At 28.4% G+C, this 26,806-nt stretch overlaps 1 protein-coding gene across 1 annotated transcript; it reads left to right on the top strand.

The window, feature by feature from the left end:
• The first annotated feature begins 2,208 nt into the window (after positions 1 to 2,208).
• LOC107445059 (signal recognition particle receptor alpha) lies at positions 2,209 to 26,750 on the top strand. Its single transcript, XM_043045508.2, has 13 exons — positions 2,209 to 2,454; positions 6,126 to 6,209; positions 7,756 to 7,899; positions 8,265 to 8,415; positions 9,557 to 9,707; positions 13,313 to 13,466; positions 16,394 to 16,485; positions 16,783 to 16,895; positions 17,277 to 17,536; positions 18,542 to 18,755; positions 20,079 to 20,164; positions 23,238 to 23,414; positions 25,181 to 26,750. Exons 1-13 carry the CDS (start codon positions 2,338 to 2,340, stop codon positions 25,304 to 25,306), a joined length of 1,869 nt encoding a protein of 622 aa, XP_042901442.1. The 5' UTR covers positions 2,209 to 2,337; the 3' UTR covers positions 25,307 to 26,750.
• The last annotated feature ends 56 nt before the right edge of the window (positions 26,751 to 26,806 follow it).

Genomic DNA, 26,806 nt, shown 5'->3' with positions numbered 1-26,806 from the left:
ATTTTCCTGTACAAGGACTCGATTCATTCAAGGGCTTAACCTTAAATATATTAATTAATTAGCACAGATAATAATTTAAGTTACGAAATCAGACGCAAACATGCGCTTTCTCTGAATAAACATATCTTTTTCAAGACAGATTTGAATTTCTGACCTTCGAAATATGGGAGGTTGCCAAATTAGAATTTGATAAATGTGATCCGAATAGTTTTATGTATTTCGTTATAGGCGATCGAAAGAGCTACAGGTGGCATAGAGCAGAACTACCTATGGCAACACTTCGTATGCTTTTAACATTAGCTTGTGGTGTGTCATAGAAGAAAGAAGTACGTTAGTTTCTCTTTTAACTTTTAAATAGATTAAAAACTTTTAAGTTGGGAAACTATTTGGAATTTCAAACTATATTGAACATAGTTCTAGAAGAAAACGTGGAAATTTAAAAAAGAGAAATATTTTTGATAATTAAATGAGAAAAATATTAAGAAAAAGGAAAATATATCGTGGTACATTTCTATATAACGGAGAAGAAGAGGAGAGAGAACGGGGAAGGCTCAAGACACGGAATCGGTATTCTACCCAGATGGCGTATTCAAGCGCTACGATCGCGATTTATCTCAAAAATTTTTTACGAATCGAGAAATTTTTTAGAATTGAATAATTCGAATATGCCATTTGGGGAAAAGACTGGTTTCATGTCTATAACTTCCTTCACTCTGCAGCTATGCTCAGATGAATGGGAGTGTATTGCGTTGTTTCCCCTTCTTTAAAATTTGTTCACTTTAAATTATCAAAAATATAATTTAAAATTTCCACGAAAATTACATTGAGCTCTATGTTCAATGCAGTAATTTTTTAATCGGTTTTAAAATCAATCTAAACCCAGCATACTTCCTATGACTGTCAAGCTTATATAGTGTTGCCATAGGTAAAAAGTTCTGCTATGCGCTACCTTTAGCCAAAGTGTGCAATTTTGATAAGTCACGGTACTTTTATTTACGTTACACTAGAGATGCACAATGGGCTATTAGCGACAGTCTGGGAAATATTCCTGAGAATGATCCGGGGATCGACTTAATATTCTAGGAAGTTTTATTATTGTAATTTGTGTTTAAATTTACACGTAATTTTACCATTATTAAGAGTTTTCAGTAATTTATAAATTTTAACTGGTCGTGAGCTAAAGATAGATTGAAAGAACGAGTTACATTTTAAACACTACAAATATAATAATAATACTGGTTGGGTCCCGCAGTGGACTGCTGTCAGTGTGCAGGTGAGTGATCACTTGGATCAGTCTGCGTAGGGACCGAGGATGTGTGGTAGTGGTCCTCGTTAAACTGTTCTACCTTAAAGTACTCGACTTCATGGGTAGGTCGTCGGGCTACCGTAGCGGGGGTGCCATCCCCTCTGCAGAGGATCAAAATTGTGATGGCATGTCTTTGGATCACCCTCAGGAATGTTTCCCAGACCGTCACCAACAGCCCATTGTGCAGCTCTTAGTGTGACGTAAAAAGGAACTGCAACTACAATACTGGTTGGTGCGTTTTTTTCAAGCTAAGCGCGTAAAAATCATTCGGAAGTAATAAGACGAAAGTTTTACGACGAATTTTAACACTTAGCGCTATCTACGCTTATCTTTACAAGGGGTTAGCTTGCATTTCTTAAAGGGACACTCTTACTGTATGCGAAAAATTCGCAATTTTGGAAGTGTGACGGCAATATGATTGGTAAGCTTTTCAGGTAAAATTTTCTCCTTTGAAGTTTTTGCATGTAGTGTAGAAGTTTCCAAAGTCCAAAATGCAGCCATTCTCATTTTAAGAAATGCTATTTTCTTTGAAAATATGACTTTAATAAAAATTAAGCCTTCCCTCTCCTCCTCTTTTCAGTTGTATATGAATGTAATGCGATATTTTCTCTTTTCCCAATATTTTTCCTTTTTATTTAATAAAAATATTTCTCAAAATTTCCATGATGCTTTCCTTTAGAATTATGTTTAATTTAGTTTTTAGTTCCATATTGTTTTCCAACTTAAAAAATTTTAATCTATATGAAAATCAAGAGAGAAACTAACGTACTTCCTTTTTCTATGACTCTCCACACACTAATGAGGAAAGCATGTGAAGTGTTGCCATAGGTAGAGAGTTCTGCTTTACGCCACCTGCATCCCATTTTTATCGCCAATTTTGAAAAGTATCAGTTTTGTAACCGTCACTATGATACCAAAACTAATTAATTACGTTTCGTCTGTGAACGTAGTGAATTTAAAGGAAACATATGTTTCAAGGCAATTTGTTAGATCTTTTCTTGTCCATTCAATAAACTCAAAATTTTTTCAAGATGCTCGACCTTTTTACCATTTTTAGCAAGAGTGGAATTGTTCTTTGGTGTTTTCAAGGGACATCACAAATATTTACGTCACCTGTAAATAGTTTGATACGTTCCGTTATATTGCAGGTAAACATTGCGTTTTGATCTGTTACCCTAATTAAATTAATACAACTTTTAATAGGCCATTATACGTGTTATTTTTTATTATCTATTGGATCGATTTTTAAAGTTTATCACTGTTACAATTAACTTTTAAATTATAATAAATTTTTGTTTGTCTATTTTATAAGTGAAAGTTTTATTTTGAGATTAAAATTATCACAATCTAGGGGATAATTTCACGATAAAGCTCTTTAATCGTATTTGATAGGATATAGGATTTCAATTTCATTATTGTATTCTTGATAGTAATTGAAAATTTTTAAAGGTTAGTTAATTTGTATAATTTATATGGAAATTCTTTTTTTTTTTCGATTAAGCATATAAAATTATTGCTAGATATTTAAAGTGCATAATTTAATTTTCTCTGTGATTTTGCTGAAATTTTGAGTTTTACAATTTTTAGCGTTAAATTAAAGGACGTAACGAAATTCGCCACTGGTATTGCGCAGTTTAAATTCTGCTTTATTATTTTCGAAAACCGTCTAGAACATGGGTTTTTGTCTAAATTTTTATTTGGAAAAATGTAAATGCTATAGAATAAACTCACCCTTTTTAATACTTTTATTCCATGAACTGTGTCTTGTATTTTTATAATGACACATGCCATATTTTTATTTTTAATGTTGTAAGGGCTACAATAGGTACTGAAATAAAATAAACATATTAATGTGAAAACTTCCTTTTGATGACTATAGTTTGCCATTATTTCAAAAAATGGATTTTACTTGAATAATACAAGTACAAAGCATTATGTAAACAGCATAAAGTATGTGTTTTGTAGCCATCTTAGAGTTGGCGTGTAACAAAATCATAGTTGTCAGTTATTTTATAACAATGACAATACTGAAATTTTATTTATTATTTAAAAAGTTTGGGGGGATTCAGGTGCTTGAACTGGTGCAAAACAAAACATTTGTTGGTAACAAAAAAAATTCACCAACTTTAAGCAACTTTCAGACTGTGGCTAGCAAGAAACTAAGAAAAACATAGGGATATTTCCGTATCGTGATCTGTCTCGCCAACTACAATCGCCAAGATGCCAAATAGATTTTAAATTTGCAAATTTAAAAAAACAACAACATGTAAATGTTTGCCCGGGGGTTGCTTCGAGTTGGTCCCTTTCTGTGATGTTTTTTTTTAAGTTTCTCGCGGGCCACCTCGCGGAAGTTTCCAAGTCTTGGCGATTATTCTTCCACAGATCCCGATATAGAAATCTCCCCCAAAACATCACGAAAAGAGCCAGATTTGAAGAATACCTATATTTTGTAGCCATTTTTAAGCAAACTTCTACACATGTTTTTCTTTTTATAATTTGTTGCAAGTTTAAAGTCCATTTGGTGCTTTAATATTTGTAGTTGATTTACGGTAATATCCCCAACATTAATTTTCTACAATAATGATATGTCCGTATCGTGATCTGTGGCACCAACTACAATTGCCAGACTGATTTTAAACTTGCAAATTATTAATATATAAAAAAATACATGTAGATATTTTCCCAGGTGTGGTTTTCCTGTCATGTATTTTTTTAAAAAAATTTCCTTCCGGCTGCTGCCAGATCACAATTTGTAAATCTTCTCCTTGCAATAAATTATCAATGATTACTACACCTTAAATATTTTAAAAATAGGGAAATTGAGTGACTACAATCCTTTGCCAAGAGAGTCGCGAAGGTTTGCCTATTATCTGGCAGTTAGGATTCATCAAACATCCCTCTAGAGATAAATCACTGTCACTAAATCACTAAAAGTATTCACTTACCTTAAAAAAGTTGATATATAAAATATTTCTGTTTATTAAAATAATTTAGAGGGATCTACAATAACAGGAAAATTTAAGACTTTCTTTAAAAATTCATCTGATTTAATGTTTTTCATATTCAGTTATTGATATTTTTTTGTTAAAAATAATTTTATAATATTCTAGTAATAATTAATAGTATCAATTTTAAAAATGTATTCTAAGCAATTTAAAATAAAAAAAAAATATTAAAACGTTTAGACAATCATAACATTACAGCAGTGATAATCATCGGATGCTTATGTACAAAATTAAAATTTTAAAGATGGCTTTACTGAAATCTTTTTAATTAAGCTAGGTTTCATGATGTCTAAACCAATGGCTAATTGTATATACGAATTTCCTTTAGATTGTTGAAAATATGTATAGTTCTTGCTTGATTAATAATTATTTTACATATATATTATTTACTAATATTGATTGAGCAGATTTTAAAGTAGAAATATTGAGGGAAGTAAGAAAGCAAAATATGCAATTAAAAAATAGGACAAAAATTCTCAAATAAAAAAAGAAAAAGAAATGAAACTAAAGTTAAAATCCCTAAAAAAAGTTACAAAAATATTTTTATTTATCCCTTATTTATAACAAATTAATTTATAATTTAATTTAAATATTTATCTGAACATAGAATTTTATTTAATAAATTTAGAGAACCTAACATGGTTAAGTAATTGAAATACAAACTTATAAATGTATTAAAGTACAATGAAATTGCTCAGCCTTATCCATAGATATGACAACAATAACCCAGTCGAAAAAAAGAAAAAAAACCCAACTTTTTGAGGGAAAAAGAGAAGCAAACCACACTCTGATCACGACTAATAGTTCGATGGTGCGATGTGGCTTATCTGTATAAGAGTAAATCGGTAAATCAAATCGAGGGAGATTACTGGTGTTTGGAAATAAGCTGCTTGAGACAACCAGAGCTGACAACTGGTTGTTTGTAGTGCCATTTGAAATATTTTGGAATAGTGTTATGCATTAAATGAGAATTGTCATGAGAAGTGAATTTAAAAGGAGAGATTCTTGAATTTGTAATTGTGTAGCATGGATTAGGTGTCAATCTGAAGCTACGTCCAGCTGCTGCTGTCCTCTCTTGTCCTCTTGCTAGTTAATTGCCACTGGTTAGTTGTCACGTGTGGAAAGTTAAAATTTGCTAGTTTAAATAAGAATAAATATTTTAAAAATATTTCCAATTTTGTACTGTTAAGTGTCTGTGAATTTTTTCAGATTTGTAATTTTATATTTGCATCATCTTTAGATGGTGTTCCAATATATTATGGATTTTGACTGATTGTATGAAGTGTTGTATGTAAAAGAGGGCTAGAGGGTTTTTGAACCACACTACTATAGAAATTAATTAAAAAATAATAATTTGTCTGAAATGCAGCTGGAAATATTGACTTGAATATCAAAGAAAGGAGCTGAATTTAAGAACAAAATGGTTGTTTGGGATTTCAAGCTTGATAATGTTGTAAAGTTATGGAAAATGTCAGAAAGGAATGGAATGTGTCAGAATTTTAATAAAAATAAAATATTTTATTCAAATCTTTCAATTTTTTAGAACTTCTTTTAGACGTATGTCAAGCTAAATATTAAAAAATGAAAATACCACTTATTTCTTTTGCAATCTGCTATTTCATCCATAGAAGTCTTTTTATGAAATTGGTCTCTTTTATTTGTTTGTATTCCAAATATCTATTTTACTCCTCCAAAAGGAATTTTACATCAAAAAAGTCAAGGAGTATTTTTTTTCCCTTGAAAAAAAAATACTAGTTATATGTCTGATTAATGATAAAAGTTATTGCATCATTAAAATAAGTAAATAATTTTAGGAACGAGGTGGAAATGAAAGCTTCACTCATGACAGCCTTACACTTAAGTACAAACTGGACAATGAATTTGAGCTTGTCTTTGTGGTAAGTAGACTAGACCTTATATAATTTCTTTTACATATTTAATTTGACTTGGCTTATGTTAATTTAGTGTTGTACTATTGTTATATGTTGCTTCTCTTCTGTGGTTAACACATTTTATCATGGACTGCCTAGCAAAGAAAAAGTGAGATAACTTGTAGCGAAAATTAGAAAACTTTGCTACTGGTCAGTTGTAGCTTTTTTAACAGTGGCCATTTTTTAAGAAATTGAAAGCTTAAAACTAATAAAAAGAGCTTGATATTCATACTGTAAAGTATTTCTTGAAATTTGGTAAACACTTCAAGATTAATTTCTAAAATAAAGAAAAAGTTTGAGAAAGAAGCCTGAAATAAAGTAATTTTCAGAATTTAAATAATGACATTGTGTGGAGTTTAAAGAGAAAACACTCTAGCATTTAAGAAGCATAATTTATTAATAATTAACAACATTTAATTTAATTTAGAATTCAGGAGTTACGTTTTAATGCAACACTGACATAAATCCCCCTTCATCATAGTTAGAAGTTGATGGCAGCTATCAATTTTGCCCTATAGAAGGGCTCTGTTACAAATTGAAACTCTTTGTTTCTTGTACTAATTATACAGTTATCAAAGTATTATAGCTGCATGTCAGTGCATTAATCATGTAGCAGGCATAAAAGTTTTTCCCTATTTACCTTGATAGAATTTTATTTTTGTTAGGAATTGTAATGAAGTGCCTTGTTATTTTATTGTTAAAAGCTAAAAGTTAGAAAAGTTTTTATCATACAAAACATCTATCATGTTTTACTTATAAAATATTCTTTTTAAGTACTTTTGATCATATTTACACTTTTATTTGATTTTATTCTCTTCTGAATACATTTTTGTGCTGTGTACTGTTTTTAATAATTGTCTGTATTTTAATAAATCTGTTCAATATATATTGCCTTTTGATTTGTTTTTCAAAAACTGTTTGTTTGGCGCAACATGTTCTGTCCTGGACCTTGTGCCATTAAACTTCATTGATTTGCTCAGTTAGGGAATTTAATGTGAAAATATTGTAGATTCATTAATACAAATTGGCCTTTTTTTTAGTGGAAGTCTTTTAGTATGTTTCTGCATTTTCATGACATTTAATTTTTTTTGAATTTGTTGTTGAGGTGTGTCTTTCTTGAACTTGCTTCAGAAATTACATTAATGCATTGCTATTTTATCTATTTACCAGAAATGTGACAATGTATTTAAAAAGTTTTGTAAGCATGTGTGTATTTAATTAAATTTTAAAATCATATTTTTATAAGATTAAATCAATTGACACTATTCTGTAAGTATTTATGAATACTTAAATACTCACTGAAATTCATAACCAATTTTTAAAAAAATTTTTTTACCAGACAAATTAAAAAAATCCTAGTCTAGCAATATTTAAAGTTAGATTATAATTTTTTTTTATTGTTTATGATGAAACTAAATTTTTGTTAAGGTTCAGAATTATATTGTATTACTTAAAACATATTTCAATTAAGATTCTTCCCTTATTGTGTATGAATTTTATTATTTGTTTTTAGGTAGCCTATCAGAAAATCCTACAGTTGTCTTATATAGATAAATTTCTTGATGATGTGCATTTGGAATTCAGAGATAAATACAGAAAACAGTTAGAAGGCTGTGATTTTTTCTCCAATTATGATTTTAATAGGGAGTTTCAAAGGGTAAGTTCTTAGTTTCTTTTCAAAAGGTAAATTTAGTTTATAATTATATTAGGTAAGAAAACTTAGTCTTATAAAAGAAGTGTTTTTTTTGTCACTATTCATGAAATTTTGTTATTTATTATAAATGAAAGTCTTATGCTGAGTAGTTAAAAAGAAAAGTTGTTAAAGATAGAAAGTGTTAAAAATACATTAAACGAATTAGCTATTTAATTAAGTTATTAAGTTCGAAACGAATTAGCTATTTTATTAATTTAATTAAGTTTCTAAATGTTTATTACATTTGATCAAGTCATATATGATGAAACTTTTTATTAAAAATGTTATTAGTTTCATAAATATGTACTTTTCTTTTTTTAATTTTTTAGATTTTGAAAAAATGTGAAGAATTTGGTCGTAAACTTGTTGATCAGCCGAAAAAAATGAGAACTTTTGATGAATCTTTGAAGTCTAAAAAAACAGTTGCTTCAATGATAGAGAGTAGAAAAGATATAAAACCTAAAGAAGTTAAGAATTCTGGTAATTTCCTAGTTACTGTAGTAGAAACTTTGAAGTAATTCTTCTATATGTACTAAATTTCCTAACCTTTATTTGACTTCCTTTTGTTGCCAACACCTGATTGATTAGAATATAAACAGAGGGAGAAATACAAAATGGCAAAAGTTCCATTATATTGTTCCACAACGCAATAATATATCTAGATTATTAAGTGTATTCTGTACTGCCTAAATATTTCGATGTTAAGTGGATGTCTGGCTCCCGGTGGCTGAGTGGTAGCGCTTCGCGCTCCCATGCTACAGGCCCTGGGTTCGATCCTCGGCCCGGACAAGGTAGACTCAGCCTTTCATCCCTTCAGTGGGTTGTTAAATGAGTACCAAGCATGCTTGTTAACTAAACACTGGGGGTTCCATGCTCGGCTGACCACCTGACCAGAACATCTGCTCCTGCACCCTACAGCCCAAGGTCAAGAAAACTGAGATGGGCACAGTAAGCCTTGGTCCTCTATGGGCTGTCGTGCCACTGAGTTTAAGTGGATGTCTTAGCCATCCATTGATCGTTTCATGGCAGTGGGATACACTACCGTTGCAGTTGGCTTAGAAGCATAGTTTTTAAGTTTTGCTCACAAAAAGACAAACAATGATTATTAAAATTCCCGTATTCACCTCTAAAATGTTTAAAAATGAATTGTGTTAAATTGTATTAATAATAATAAAAAATTAATTTTAACTAAGTACTTATATATGTTTGAATGAATTGAAAGATATATTGGTAAAATTTGTTGTAAATATTGTGGACAAGAGTGACTTTATTTTCACTAAGCTTTCTTGTTTGTTTTGTCTAACTTTTTTATGCAACATATTTTTTTCCCACTAAGAATATCAATTGTTTTAACTAAGTCAGTTTTTGTTGTTCAATAATGAATTTTTTCTTCTTTTTAATATGTATTTTTCCTCTTTGAGTGTGTTGTTTTCTGTTACATTTGTGTAATTTATTTAAAATAAATATAACGCATCTTTCCAAGGTTCAAACCTAAGCAAAAACTTATAAGTGTTTTTATTAGATTAGTTAAATAAAACCATTAATTGGAATAAATTTTGATAACAGTAGAATTTAGACTTATAATAATTTTATTATGGTTGTATTTTGTAAAATTTTTTAGGTGCAAAAAATGATGCTAACAAATTGCCTTTACCAAATAAAATTGAGGAGGAGAATAAAGAAAATGGTGTTGTAGATGAGGCTGAAGCAGTTATGCGTAGGCGTTCAAAATTGCAACAAAAGCAAGTGAAAGGAAAAAAAGTTGAAGCTAAGTATGTATTTTAAAATCTCACCATTGAATTATTAATTTATATGTTATACTTGTTTTACTTAATGTTTTTATCTTTTTTTTTATAGTGTGACGTAAGTTTTTCTTTTTTTTATTATTTTATAAAATGTTTTAATGTGTTTTTACTAATTTTGAAATTGCATATATAGTGAAAGTAAATTATTAATTATTTTTTATGACACATAATTATAAAATAGTGCATATTATTTTTCATTTAAACAAAATATGTATTAACACTATGTTATTAAGATGCTCATAAAATAATTAATTTATATTTATTGTAATAGCCTAATTTTCTGCAAAGAATGAGATAACTCCATTTTTATTCTTTAAAAAACTGAGCACTTTAGGGCAATTGGAAATTTTAAATTGTTAGAAAAAAAAACTGTTGTTATTTATAATGTTATTTCTTTTGAAGTATTTCTCAAAATATGTCAAACATTATAAGGTTCATTTCTAATAGAGAAAAATTTTGAGAAACAAAATGTGAAATAAAATAACTTTTAGGATATTTTAAGATATCCATAACAATTTAATATTTATTTAAAAAAGCAAAAACAATAGCAAAATGCGCATGGAGTGCAATTTTCATGACTGACAGACAATTTTGTTGCCCTGTGGGCAGTGGCGATCATAAATTTTGTCCAATAAATTCTAGATAAGCAAAATGGCTAATTTTCTGTATTATCAATATTTTTCTTCTTTCATGTTATCTTTTGTATGCTCAATGATTTTAAAATTTTTGTAAATTGATAGAGCTATCTTAATATAACATATAAAGTCAAATTAGATTGTAAATTAATGTTTATTGTTTTCCTGAAGCAATGTGTAGACAAGTGTTTTATTTTTCAGTACTATAATTTCCATTTAAATGAAAGTTAGTGATTTATATATTATTCAAATAGTTGAGTACTTAATTAGGTTGAGATATTTTATCCATCTTAGTACTCTGCTTAAGCTTGACTATTCATAAGACTCCATAGTTACTGTTATATTTCTAAAATGGCCGTCAGAAAATATTTTTTATTTACGTAGAATGATTTTCAAGAAACATTTCTGACTAGTCTTGGTTAGTATTAGATCTGAGAGGATTTTTTTTTGGTATTTTTACATGCCTTCTTTTTTACCCATTTTTTTGTATTTTTACATGTCTTTTTTAACCATTCGCAAAATGGGTCTTGGTTTAGATTTCATGGCATCCTCACTTTTCAACTACAATAATCAAGAGTAACAGTAAACAGTGCACATGCATTTTTGATAATTTTTTTAGAATTCTTTTTTTCACTTTTAGTTTTGTTATGCATTAAGTTGGTGAGTTTGTTTTTGAGACATGGGACCAGAGAGATCCCATAAATACTTCTTCAGTTGTGAATAAAAGAGAATTTCATCTTTTGAACGATATTTTTGTTTTTATTGTTTTAATTAAGAATCAGAAATTCTAACCTACAGTTCAGACTGGATTGTTTTCAATACTAATTCAGGTGAAGATCACAAATAAAGATTGTCCAAACTGATTGACACTCTCCCAAAAGTTAGAGTTGAAGCAAGAAAAAAACGATGCCAAGGCCTAAATTTACCGAGGCTGAAAAAGCCAAAAAACGTAGACGAGAATACCTTAAGCGTTACACACAGACAGAAAAACAAAAGATTCCATTCGCAAACGCAAGCATGAAGTCCGTCCCTCGCAAAAGTACCAAACTGGTTGAGAGAATTGAACTCTACCGAAGAGCGAATGGTGACTCTCTGAACCCCTTTCATGCAAATACGAGAACTGTAAGTTGATCACCAGTTAGGGATAAAAGGATCTATTGTCAACATACCCAATAACTTGCACAAAACCGTCGACTGTCTTCCACGCAATATAAATGATTCATCCACTATTCATGAAAAATTGAAAAAAAGCCTAGCTTTCAAATCATATTTCATATATGAACTTGTGAATCTGAAACGGGTGTATGATATAACTTACAATCTCCATCAAACACCATTGTACCTATCTGAAAATGTTAATATTGATCTTGATTGGCTGTTATAATTAATTGTAATAATAATTATTAATTATTTAATTGTTAATTTTTTAAAAAAAATATACCATTTCAAAATTTAAATCCTTTTCTGTTCTTTAACATGAGTTGATACATTTTTGTAGACCCCTTGCATCAGAACTTCTAGGTGGTCACAAATGTGTACCATATTATGGCTACAAGCATCTTTTTGCGTCATCATTTTACATCATCATTTTACAAATTGATTCAACAGTATTCTAAGAAAAACCAAGTGCAGGAAAAGTATAAAATGAAAACAATAAGATTTTATATTATGTTCATATAAATTTAATTTATAAATAAAAATAAAAGAAAAAAATTAATTCTTATATATATATATATATATATATATGTATATATATTAATAAAAAAAATTAACTGAGCATGGTAATCTTTAGAGAGAATGAAAATAAAATACGAAAACTATTTTTTAAAAAAGAAAATACTTTCAATATTTTTAGAGTGATACAAATTATAGTCGGACGTTATATTTCATGAAAATGTTTTCATTTACAAGGTGCAAAAGAATAAACTTACCACCATAATTAGTTTATGATTTAATGATTGGATCTTTGCGTTCGATGACTCAATCTTAATAGTTCAAGGAAGTGACCTCAAATATTCTAACTAATTAGTGCAGATGAGAATTTAAGTAATGAAATCAGACATAAAAACATACTTCTTCTGAATAAACAAACTTTTTGTTTTTTTTTGTTTGAAACACTATGTTTCTTATAATGAACATAGTGTATTATGGCAAACGTTCTGCTTAAACTTGGTCAGAGGTTCCGTGATTGGATTAAAATCATCCAAGAACTAATATACTTTACTCTTTTATTTAATTAAAAAATATCATGAGGAACAAGATAAAAAATTATATATATTTTTTAGAATTTTCAAGAAGTAAACATATTTAAAATTTAAATTTTTTAGATTATATATATATTTTAAATGCACTTATAGTTATTTCTGTTTGAAGGAATGGTAGATAACATGCCAGTATATTACATCTGCATCCCTTTATTCTATGTAACTGTAATAACTATTAGAGCAAATAGATGTATCTGGAGGAGTTAGTGTGATAGTTGGTCATACGTTTCTGGTTCTTAAAATCGACTTAAAGGAAAATAGATTTATATGAATGGAAATTCTTTCTGAAATTATGATCTCAAAATAATAGATTTTTAAAAATTGTTCAAAAAAAAGTTAATGCTACTTCAATTTTTAAAATTAGTAGTTCAAAATTCAGAAAATTTTTGCAACCTGTGTGCAAGATTTAGAAAATTTTAGGAGCTTTTATTTGTGTACTGTGGAGGTCTTATGCAAACTTTGTGAGTGGGAAATTTTAAATATGCATGTATGAGAGAAATTTTGGTACCAGAGGATTTTTTTCCCAGCTGTATATTTACCAAATTAGGGGGTTGACTATTGTCTATCTAATTCTCGTTTGTTTTTTAAATCTTTTCCTATTTAACAAAATTAAATTGTTATTGGTATTTATCATTCATTACTCAAGAAAAATGTATGTATTTGTTTATTGTAGAAAAAGTCCTCTTCCAAAAGACAAATCTAAAAAGCCTAGAGTGTGGGATAATGGTGGATCTTCTAAAGAAGCATCTGTTTTGGATTATAGTAATGAAGATGGTACCATAACTAATGGACATGAACCATCTGAAGAAGCTTTCTGCGATAGAATGGTGAGACTAATTAAATAAACATTTCAAGTTCAGGTTAATTTTTAAATGCCTCTAATGTTTTAATAATTTTTATTAATATGAAACAGGTCTTTATCTTTTATGAGTGTTCAAGTTTTTTTTTACAAACATTTGCTATTTTACTCCTGTGCAATATTGAATTTTCAAAAGTGACAAACCCTGTATGGTATTATTTTGTATTTTAGTGGTAGAAGAGTTACTAAACTAATGGTTTTTTAATTTTAAGGTCTTTTTCAATAGTTTGGTGCCAGAATATTTGACTCAGGTGAACTTTTGTTTACATTGGGGGCATTCCTGTATCTCAGTGGTTCCTGAACTTTTTTGTCTCGTAGACCCCTTGTCACGTTTTTCAGTTTTGGGTAGATCCCCTATTTACCTGATATTGATTTTTTGTAAATTCATCAACTTCAAATGTATTTTTGACAGCTGGTATAATGCTACTGTGAAAGATTTAAACTTCTAACTGTAGTGAAGTGTAGTATGATAAACTTAAGAAAAAGCACATGTTAATTTTATACATTTATTAATTAAATTCAAATTAATTTACCGTGGAAAAATTTTTTTTTGTTACAAAATAAAACCTCACACACAGAGAAAATAATTCAGTTTCATATATCAGAAAATAAACTTAATAACTTAAATTTTAATGAAATTTTTACTTCATAGCTACTTTAATAAATTATGTAGAATTTAGATAAGTATATGTCTTTATATTATAAGGTAGTAAATGTAAGTGAATAGGTACTATCAGTGTATGTTGATTATTCCATTCATGAAATGTCAAAATTAAAGTCACGACCTGCTTATATAAGATCCAGTATCGTTGACCCCCATTTTTGTTTCATGGACCCCCAATTTTTTTCTCACTTGGCATGGACCCTTTACAAGTTGTCATCGACCACTGGGGGTCAATATAGACCACTTTGGGAATCACTACTGTATCTGAATCTGATTGTGCTAACTGTACTGTAGTTGAGGCACAGAAATATTACTGCTCAGTTCTTGTACTTGCTATAAATTAAAAAAAATATCTATTGCTGTTTGTCTGGAGGTGGCTAGGAATGTTATCATTCATGTTTAGTTTTTTTGTGTGACAAGGATACTGCTATCATTATAGCATAGGATCTGATGTAGATTTTTGTCTAGTACTCAATTAATAATATAAGTTATAAAAATTGCAAATTTTCACTTGATTCATATATATCTATTTAAAAAATGACTGCTTGAAATGAGGGAAGTACATACTAGGTTGGTTAATGCTAAAAAAGTGAGTTTAATTTTTTATTTAAATTCCTATTAAGTGAAAGATTTGTTGTTTCCACTAATATAATTATGCATCTAAATTAAAATTCCCGAACTATGTTAAAAAATATATATAAAATATATANAAAAATTAAATAAAATATATATATATATATATATATATATATATATATATTAAAAGGTGATTTATAAATTGTGTTCAAAATATTATCATTTTGATTTTATATATAAGGGATATCATTTTTATATTTCCTGATTTTGTAAGGTCTTCAAACATCAGGATTCATAGCTATTATAAGTTAAATTGTATAAATTTCTTCTTTATTGTTGTCAGATAGATTGCATATCTAACAGTTGATCACTTTGATTTCCGCGGATTGAATCTCTTCATGTTAAAAAGGACAACTGATTGATGAACATTCATATTGTTCAAGATGTTTCAAACCTGTTTTGTAACAATAGTGTTCTTTAAATTCACTGAAGCTTTTACTGTTCAATATTTTGACTCTCAATAGGAAAACTTACGAGCGAAAACTTTTTTTTTACAACTGTTTTTTAGAAATAAAGATAAAATTTAAAGTTTTTAATTCAGACACATTGGAATTAACAGTTTATTCAACTGTTTAAGAAATGTTGAGTTTTTAAATTCATTGAATGCTTTTTTTATAAGAAAAAGAGTCGAAATTGTCTTAACAATAATTGAAACTTATGTAAAATTCTATCACATTGAATTAATATTTTCTGCACCTTAATTCGCTTTAAAAGTTGTGAAAAATGGCTAAAAATGTTTTAAATTTTAAAAATTATAAATTTTGAAAGTCAAGTTGCAAATAATGCTTACAATTTTAAAAAAAATCATAGATTTTGTTAGTCTGTTAGCTGCTAAAAGTTACCCTTTTTAAAAATCGCAAATTAATATTCTCTGAATAAAGCTAAGCATTGTGAATAAAGCATAAAAACATGTGAGAGGAGTTTTTATATAAAATGTTAATGAAAATAAAAAAAGGTAAATGAAAAACCAGCATTTTTATTTCATTTTCTTATGTAATAAAAATAATAATCTTTAAATAATTCTCCTACATTTATCTATTTCTCGTAAGATTAATTGCATGCATTTAAATTAATGATTGTAAAATATAGACCATTTACTAATTTTATGATATTGTTAGTTAACAATGCAGGGAAGAAAGAATTGTCATTAATTTTACATTTGAGGTTTGACTCTTTCCATGGTTTGAATGGTTTGAATATGAATAGTACTAGGGAAGAATAGCTTCTCTAATAGAATTCTTAAGAACACTCAATTCTATAGAACTCTAATGGAATTCTCAATATGATATTTTTTTATTTTTAAAAATGATGTTTTTGGTATATTTGTTTTTCTAAAATTGAATAAGCTATGACAATGACAACATTGATTTATTTAAATGGCCTAGAAGCATCTCTTATTTTGTTTTAGCATGTTTTAATTTCTCATTAAAATGTTAACATTCAAGCACTTTGTAAGTAAGGCATTTTAAATTCTTTTCTTATGTGTATTTTCTAGATATTTTTTGAATGTTTTTAAAATAGTAATATTTTTCAATTTGTTTGAAATACTGCTTCCTTTTATTTTAGTGTGAAGATTTTTTTAATTCTTTTTTTAGGATGTTGGTAAGTACAGAGGACCAGTGAAGCGAGTTGAAACATCTGAGAGTGAATCTGAATCAGAGGAAGAAGGGGAAGAACCAAAGAAAGGGTTTGTATTTTCCTTTTATTCATTAAAATAACTATAGAAATTTGCTGTTATTTTAAAACTACAAATGTAGTTATCTTTTTAATAGCATACTAGTTTCTGTTATAGCTTTCTAATAGATTTATAATTGATAAGTTTTCTTTTATAAATTAATTAATTTACTTTGTTTAATTTTCTGAGAATCTCTTTATATTATTATTTTATCCAAGCTGATATATCCTTAGTGTATCTTGAGATGTAAAAATGCAATTTGAATTCATACAGCACTAATATATATTTTTTTACATTTCTTAAATATAGAGCTACTAAAAGTTATGGAATGTTCAACATGTTTAAAGGATTGGTGGGACAAAAAAATGTTACTCGAGAAGGCATGCAACCCATTTTGGATAAACTGAAAGATCACATGATAGGTAAAAGAAATTCAACTAATTTATGTAACTATTGTATTGTTTATTTTAATGTAAACATTAATTTTAGCTAGCTGATTATTTCATATTATACTCCTAATTGAAGAGAAAAGTGTATGCACATGTTTTGTAATGTAATAAATTTAGAAGATGTGCATTGCACATTTACTTAATATGTACGCAAGATGAATATATTTATGCATAACTTTACAAAACTTACTTCTTTATTGATTCTGAACTGATGAATATTCTACTCTTGTATTTGTATCTAAAGTATTAAAAGAAATGAGGAATTGTTTACCTATTCCTTTATGTGAGATTCTAAAATGAATTTAATCCAGTAAAGAGTATATGATGCTTATCTTCAAAAATGTTTTGTTTCAGCTAAAAACGTTGCTGCTGATATTGCTGATAAATTGTGTGAATCTGTGGCTACTAAACTTGAGGGAAAAGTTTTGGGAACATTTACTGGGATCACTTCAACTGTAAAATCTACTCTTGTGGATGCATTAGTTCAACTACTCTCTCCCAAACGTAGAATTGATATTTTGAGAGATGTTATGGAAGCTCAGAAGGCTCATCGACCCTACAATATTGTGTTTTGTGGTGTAAATGGAGTTGGAAAATCAACCAACTTAGCTAAGGTAAATTGATCACTAATTTTTTTTTTTATTGAAATGGTTTTTAGACAATTTATTGTGATAAAACCTCTTTCCCCAAAATACATCCAGTAGCCACAATTTAGGAAATATGGTCCTTATAGTTTGGTCAGGAGAGTGGTTGAAAGTTTGGACCCTTTGATATTAGTTTTATTTTCTATATGTTTTTCCATGTCTCTAGAATTTTTTATAAGGAATTCAAATCTTTTTTATCGCAATTCAAAATTTCGTTTAACCGCAGATAATGCTATAAAAAAATTATTTTTAAAAATTATTTGCTATTTTTTATTATTTAATGGGTAAAAAATTTTTTAATTAAAATTTTTAAATAATTTTAAAAAACGAAATTTTATATCGTAAAACGCAAAATTTAAAAAGAATGAAATAGTTCTTAAGAAATAAAATTTTAAAAAGTATTTTTCCCTATAAAATTAAATTTTTAGAAATGATGTAAAAATTTTTTATACCTTGCAATTCAAATTTTTTTAAAAATATTTTTGAAATAAAATAATAAATATGTAAAAATTATTTTTTGCAAAATGTAAAATTTGGAATTATCTTTGAATGCAGGAATTTTTTAAATGCTAGCAAAAAATTTTAAATCCTTAAAAAAGTTCTCGAGATAAGACTAAACACGTAGAAAGTAAAATTAACATTAAGAGGTTCTAATTTTCGTCATCACTCCTGAGCAAACTATTGGAACAATATTTCCCAGATTGCAGCTAATTCCCATGTTTTGGGGGCAAGGAATCCAAGTCAGTCGAATGAAAGTTTATTTGGTGAAAGTGCGTTTTTGTCTGATTTCGTAACTTAAAATATAGTCTGTACTAACTTATTAGCATATTTGGGATCACCCCTTTGAACCATTACAATTGAGTCCTAGTCTGTAAAAATTCTATCATTAGGATAAAAAATTATTCAGAGTAACTCATTTTTTTGTGTATGGTGAATTTTTATATTTAATTTACTATTTTTCCTATCTGTGATTAGATAGCATTTTGGTTGATTGAAAATGATCTACGTGTCCTTATTGCTGCCTGTGATACTTTTCGAGCGGGTGCCGTGGAACAGTTGCGCACTCACACTCGCCACCTTAATGCTCTTCACCCCCCTGAAGCTCACAATGGTCTGCAGATGGTGCAGCTCTATGAAAAAGGATATGGAAAAGATGCAGCTGGAATTGCTATGGAAGCCATAAATTTTGGTAAGTCACATCTTCTTTCTTTTATTTACTTATTTTGAAAGTGTCAATTTGTTGTTATCATGGCTAACTAAGAATAATGTATCAGGATTAACATAAAGCAGTTTCTTATTGCAAGCTTTAGAAAGTTTTTATGTAATTAATATAAGGTGTCTTTCCAAGCAGAAATTTTTTATGTAACTTAATTACCATGTGTGCTTTTTTGCTGTTTTATTTTTGGACAAGTTTAATTTAATTTTTTTTTCTTTAAATTGAATATTCATGTTTTCTGTTGGGATAATGTGACCTGTTTCAGTATAATAATGTGATTATTATGAGACTTTTGAATGTTGACCACTATTTTTTTACTGAGGTAGTTCAATATTACAAGTTATAGTAATAAATATAGTAAAAATTCTCATGAGCAACTACTCTCCAGAATGCGAAAAAAAAAGGCCATTAAGGGATGTTATTAATCCAAAAATCGCCAACATTGAATTATCAAAAAAATTTACGAAGAAACTAGTTACATTTAGTATTCATAGTTTGTTACATTTGTATTAAATATTAATATATTATTTTATCGCCGGCAACTTTCAGTTACATTTGGCGAATCGTGGGAATGGGTTCTAATTTTTTAGTACTTGAGTTATGTTGACTTTTACGACCTGTTGAATTTTGAAGTAAATGAAGCTTTTACATTATCATGTGTAAATAGAGGAGCTGTACTATATATATATATTTTCAAATTCAAACATTATTTAAACCTGGAATGCAATAGCATTTCTGTCAGGCATTCTTCCATAGATGTATAGAAATATGTTTATGCTGGAGGATCAAGGCACGAAAAGTTTCTTTCAGAGGCTATAAGTCAGCCCCTTATGGAGGGTTGTTTTTTCTCTCCTAGAAAACTTTGTATCGTAAGGTTGAACATTAGGTAAAGAATTGGTGCTGTAAAAAAGTGGTTGTTGAAAGTGAAGATTGTTCTGTTAAGTTTTTCGGCATAAGCAAGATTCCATTTTTACCACTTCTCTATATTAACTGTACAATATTTTGCTACAATAAAAAACTTATCGAAGAAAAGATGTATTATAAAAAACCTTATTTATGTTTTTTGTATGTAAGTTTGGAGCTAATACATACAGTTCAAAGTCCCATATCTGTAATTGATAAAAAAAAATTTTTTTTAAAAAGTTTTTTTTTAGGTAAAGGTAGCTTATATGAAAATAACCAAAAATATGCAGATCTTAATTGTGTATTTTTTGTCGCTTACGCCGATTTTTCTATTGCTCGGCAGTGTTGTTAGCAGTATTGTCAACTGACTTTATACTTTTGTTACTCTCCTAGCTCGAGATTTGAAAATCGATGTTGTTCTCATTGATACTGCTGGCAGAATGCAAGATAATGAGCCTTTAATGAGGGCATTAGCCAAGGTAAGTAATGAATACTATTAATTAGTTGAACTTCTTGTTTCTAAAGCAAAATAAATGCAGTGTAAATGTTTTTTTTTCTCCAACTTATGTGCTGCCTTTCATTTACCAATGTAATCACCATTAATTAATAAAAAAATATAGAAGCTATGAAAATTTTATGAAAGAATAAAAAACTTTCATTACTTTTGAAGTTGCGTTAAAACTGCCAACTAGATTTGAAACTATGAGTTTCATAAATTTTTTAGTCTTTCATTACAAGATTTTTACAAGATTTAAAGAATATTTTAACATTAATTTGTTTGTGTAAATGATAAAATTTTTAAAAAATTAATTACAACATTTTCAAAGTAGTTTGTATTATCTGAACTAAATTATCATGTTTTTTAATTCATACTAAACAATTTTGAAATATATGTGTATTAAAAATGAGCAAATTTTAAGTGAATAGAAAAGAGATTAAAAGTAACTCATATTGATGACGTGAACACTATCTAAATTATAATGTAAATTCTTACATGTTTATAGTTTTGTAAACAGCACTTAAACATGAATTTTAGTAGTGTGTTCCCGGTTCTACTTTTTAAACAATCATAACGTTTACTGCATAAGCTCTATCCTTTGAAACATCGTCAAAATTATTAAATGTAAACTTCTGTTGCTGAAAGAATTATTTCAATATTCCTTCAATTTCTATTACAAGTAATATATATAGTCAAACCTTGATATCACAAACTTGAAGAGAGGCACATAAAGTTATGAAATATCAACTATTCAAATATAGAAACATCAATTTTTAGTATTTTAAACCAAATATAATATGTTTGTGCTTAAAAAAATATTATCCTGTTTTGTCATTCTCTTTATATAAGTATCCAGGGTTCGTAGCGTTTTTAAAAAGTGCTTATTTTCGATTTTCGCTTTTTAAAGGCCCTTAAAGGTGGTTTTTTCATTGGGTGTTTTTAAAAAGTGCTTAATTTTCCTTTTTCCAAAATAAGATTTTTTTCTTTACCATATCGATTTTTGCACGTGTTATGCAAAAGCGAGATTTTCTCATTGTTCTTTTTAGCGTTTTCACAATTCATTCAATCACAATCTAATTCGGCAAACCGTTGTTCCATAGCATATGAAAGCGCCAATCATTTTACAGGTCTGATAAAGTGTGAGTCCGCATGTGTGTCTATTGAGCTGGGTTCGGTGAGGTTATTGCATTCTTATGTGCAACTCTCCTGCATTTTGCGAGATATTTTCCGTTTCAGGCTTCACTTTCCACCCTCTGATATCGAACCGAAAAATCTCTCGATCATTTTATAATGGCTAATGTAATCAGGAAAAGGAGTTCTTTGTCAGAAACTAGTTATTTTATCATGATCATGAAAAGTCTTTGAAAATTATTTTGCATTTTGTTGATGTCTATAGTGCTTAAAAATATTTTTTGAGTGCTTAAAAAGTACTTAAAAGGTGCTTATTTTTTGTTGAAAGATTGGGCTGCTCACCCTGGTATCAGTTTTTGTTTTTTAAATCTATTGAATTAGCAAATTCTTTTCAATCCTATCTGCAGATCTTTTTACTTACTTACACCTCTTCACTCTATAGCGAGTATAAGGCCTTTGTCAGGACTCTCTGTCTCATCTTGTTCGTAGCCAAGCACTTAATCGCTCCATATGTTTTGTTTATTGTTTTATTCATTCATAACAGTTTTGTGCCATGTCATTTTAGGTATAGCTGTTTTACATATACCCTGGGGTGGTGTCCAGTCCAGTGCTTGTCTTATTTTGAATCTTTTGGTTTTCTGATAGTGTGTCTTTGTCTATTGCCACTTGTGTTCTCTGATTTCTTATTCTATTGTTTTTTCTTCTTCTAATTTTGAATAATTCATTGTTAGGTATTTATAGATCTTATCTACACACTGTCCTACGCCTCAGGTTTTAAGAAGTGGATGATTCAAGCGATTCTTTTTAAACAGGGCAATTTCTTTCTTGTTATAGCTTCAAGAATTAGTTCATTAAATTATTAACGAAATGCGTTTTAATTGTAAGAATTCATGTATAAGAAAGCATTTTAAAATCTTCAGAAATTAGGAAAAAAATAAGTTGGTTAGTAGAAAATATTTCCCAAAATCAAGAGAAATTTGTTCATCCGCAAAAGATTTTTTTGCTATTATCAGGTTAGCAAAAGTGTAGGGAATTACGTTTTTATCATATCGTCAAAGTAATATTCATATCGTCAAAGTTTGACTGTATTTATTTACTATCATTGTAGTATAATTGTAGTCATTGTACAAAAAATGCGTTATAAGTTCATTTTCCTTTATTCAAAATTTCATTAGGAACTAATCTAAAAATTTTCACTAATTTCTGCATTTTCATCTAATTACTATCAGAGGTCTGTTTAGAAGAAATTTGGATCCGTTAACGGACCCTTCACGAAATATCTTTTCATAAAAACGGACCCTTCACAAAATATTTTATCTTAAAAACGGACCCTTCACAAAATATTTTAACTTAAAAACGGACCCTTCACAAAATGATTTTTCTTTTAATCGGACCCTTCACAAATTTGTTTATCTTCATTATTATTTTGTTAATCGAATAAACCCTTTCCAGGGCAGAAAACAAGAAAGATGGATGTAAACGAATTAAGTTTTGTCTTCGGCAGACGATTCTTCCATTATTCGTCCAAAATGAATATTCCGCATTCAGCAGTATAGGTTAAATACCAAATATTTGTATGTTGCATCTCTAATTTAGAAGCAGCAATTGCTGTTTATTTTTGAAAATTTAATTTTTTTAATTATAATTTTACAGTGCTGCTCATAATCTTGTGTCTATTTACAATTTAAAAACTCCTTGCAGTAACCAGATCCTATTTGCACAAATTTATAAAAGCAGACCCTTATTGAAAGAATGTGAGTAATTTTTTCACAAAAACCGGACCTTTCACAAAATGTCTGGACAGACCCCTGACAATTATTTTTATCAATTAGAAGGTTAGGTGATGTGCTTATTGTTATATTTTTAATTTATTCTTTACTTACTTATTCCTAATTGTGTTACTAATTATTGTAATTTTTTAGTTGATCAAAGTAAATTCTCCTGATCTGGTTGCATTTGTGGGTGAAGCTCTAGTGGGAAATGAAGCTGTCGATCAGCTGGTGAAATTCAACAGGGCCCTTGCTGATCATTCTAGCCGTGACAATCCTCAACTTATCGATGGCATTGTACTCACTAAGTTTGACACCATTGATGATAAGGTAAGATCCTCTGATAACTAACTTATGTAAAGTTTTTTTATTTTTTATTCTGTATTAAAAGCCTAAATTTTAATTAGTTTACCACGTTTATGTTAACTTGCCTTCGGGTATGTCTGTTCGGGTGGAATTTTGTGATCGATTTTAAACTAACTTCCCGACTAGCTACAGACTTCAAATTTGGCACATAGTTCAGAATTGGATGACAATGCATGAAGAGAAAGAAGACATACAAAGTAAAATAAAATTAAAATTAAGGAAAAATTAGTATTTTCGCGATTGTCTTTTGTTGTCGATTCGATTATTTCAAATTAGTGTCACATGTCAGTTGAAAAGTTTTGTGTACAGTTAGTGAAAAAATTGAGATTTTGGAAGTGAGTACAAAAAGAAAATCAAAATAAAAAATACTATTTTTAAAAACCACGTTTTTGTAGTGGAGAATAATAATTAAAAAGTAAAAATTTGAAAGACGAAAAACGTGGGGCGCATGAAATACACAACAGTACATATACACATTTTCTTACTTATACACATGCACAGCCACATGCACATGCATATACACAAACATATTCCACATACACATCCGCATTCAGATACAATTACAATTACAGATATACGTACACATATTCTCATGAGCACACATACATACACTGATATAACATTACTGTAATAAATTTCATGTGCCCCACGTTTTTCGTTTTTCAAATTTTTATTTTTAAATTATTATTCTCCACTACAAAAACGTGGTTTTTAAAAATAGTATTTTTGATTTTGATTTTTTTTTAGATTCAACTGAATATTTATGAAATCACACATTTTTAAAAATATTACTTTAAGATAGAAAGCAAAATTATTAAATAGCTGCCAATATAATAAATATAAAGTAAATTTTTTTGTTCTTTATTTGCATTTATTGACTAATATAAGTTCTCTAGATATTTTCATTTGATCATGCCAACTGAAAAATGTTTTCAGAAAGAAGTTAAAGTTGATATAAAAAATGTAACTCCCATACCCCCTTTCAATGCCAAATATCTGACTTTCCTCTTTAAAGTGATAACAATATGATTAAATTTTTTTTTTGGAATTAAAAAAAGTTTGAATTTCTTATCTACTTCATTTATAAAATCTGTGTATACAATCTTTATAATTTTTTGACTTCATTTTCATCAAATTATTTAAAAAAATGTTTATTGATAATTTTAATTTATCAATTCTAAATTCTAAAAATCATTTAATCTATAATATGTATTCTAAAAATTATTTGATTTATAATATAAGTAACTCAAAATATGTATGGTAATTAATGCATTTCAATTTTATATTGCTTTAAAACTCGATGCCGGTGGCTGAGTGGTGGTGCTTCATGCTCCCATGCCAAAGGTCCTGGGTTTGATCCTTGGGCCAGGCAAGGTTGACTCAGNATGGAAGCCACGACTGGCTCAAACAAGAGTTCAAGAGAAAACTGAGCAGTTCACAACAATTGCTACAGATGGCGCTTCGCCTAAGACCGAACACCAAGCATGCTTGGGAACTAAGGACTGGGGGTTCCGCGTTTGGCCAACCACCTGACCGGAACATCTGCTCCTGCACCCCAGAGCCCAAGGTCAAGAAAACTGAGATGTAGGTCTTGGGCCCTCTTTGGGCTGTCGTGCCACTGAGTTACTCAACTTAAAACTCAAGGATTTATTTTATCTTTCATTGAGTATAACATCTTGGCATATATTTTTCTTGATATGTATTTATTATTATATATATTGTTGTTTTAGGTGGGAGCTGCTATATCAATGACCTACATTACTGGTCAGCCCATTATATTTGTTGGAACTGGACAGACTTATACAGACCTCAAAAGCCTTAATCCTAAAGCTGTTGTTCACGCCCTCATGAAATAAATACTTTTTATTAGGATTTCAAAGTTTTAAACTCTGCATGCTTTGTAGCTTATTATGTGGAACTCATGAATCAACAAAACATATTATCACACAATCCTATTTGTAGGTATAGTGCCTCCATTATATTTTCTAAATACTATGATCTGCATGACGTGAATTAAATGAATCTGTTATTGAGAGAGCTTTATTGTTAATGACCCAAGAATAAATAATCGCAATTACTGTAAAAGATTTTTTTTTTATATCTAAATATGCTTTTTTTTTTTTTGATATTGTGAATGTTTTTTTTTTACATCTGATAAAAAATCTTTATCCAGAAATTATGATTTTCAGATAGTGTCAATATATTTATCGCTGTGCACAGTTTTAAATACTAGATAATAAAAACATTTGTCTAAAAGTTAGGTTTTTTTTGGATAGCGTGAACATGATTTTTCTGAAGTTTTGTTATCAATCGCATATGATTGAAAAATTTAAAAAAAATTCTCACATTTAAAAAAAATTTCTCAGGGATAAAAACAAATAATAAATAAGTAATGCAAATTAAGATTAATGGGGCCTTTTTTTTAAACTTAAAAAGGAAGAATCTTGTTTTCAATATGAGGAGTATTTTAAAATTCTTTTTAAAAAATAGCCACAAAATGTTCATAAAATAGAATTCTTTTGATAACAACTGCCAAATGAAAGGATTTCTAAAAGCATAATTAAGTAAGTATTACAAAAATAGGTTCCAAAAACTACAATATAAACAAATGTGTAATGTTATTTAAAAAAAAAAGGCTTTGAAAACTGCAGTATGGCACTTAATATGATAAAAAAAAAGATTTTTTAGACTGCAATATGGTAATTAATATGATAAAAAAGGTTTTGTAAACTGCAATATGGCACATAATATGATAAAAAGATTTTGTAAATTATAATGAGGCGTATAATATTAGAAAAAAAATTCAATGTTACACCCTTTACGTAAGAGTCATCAATATTTATGCCTTAATATATTTATTTTACCCACATATTTATTAACTTTTTGTTTTTATCTTGTTGCACTTATATGTAGAATTGAATGATACATAATCACAGATGTTTATAAAATTTTTATGGCTGACATTACAAGAAAAGGAATACATTTTTCCTATCTTCCAACAATCTTTGAAATTTTCTGATGTCATTTTTATAAAGTTACGAAAAAAATATTTATAGATGATCTTAATTTATCAATAACTTATTCTAAAAAGCATTTTATCTATAATTGTGTAAGGCTAAAAATATGTATGGTTGTTAATGCATTCCAATTTTATATTTTGTTTTTAAAACTAAAGAATGTGCTTTATCTTATCATTTATTAAGTATAAAATATGTATAAATCTTTATAAAATAAAAAGATATTTATTGTTTTTTGGAAAGTTATATATTTTGGGGACTTAAATAAAAGCTACTTATATAATTTTTAGTCTTTTATTCCCACTTCAAATTCAAGGATCATATTAACCCTTGAATTCA

Source organism: Parasteatoda tepidariorum, chromosome 9 (assembly GCF_043381705.1).
Source record: "Parasteatoda tepidariorum isolate YZ-2023 chromosome 9, CAS_Ptep_4.0, whole genome shotgun sequence".
NCBI lineage: Eukaryota > Metazoa > Arthropoda > Arachnida > Araneae > Theridiidae > Parasteatoda > Parasteatoda tepidariorum.
Note: the sequence above shows the minus strand (reverse complement) of the source record. Positions and strands in the feature narration are given on the sequence as shown.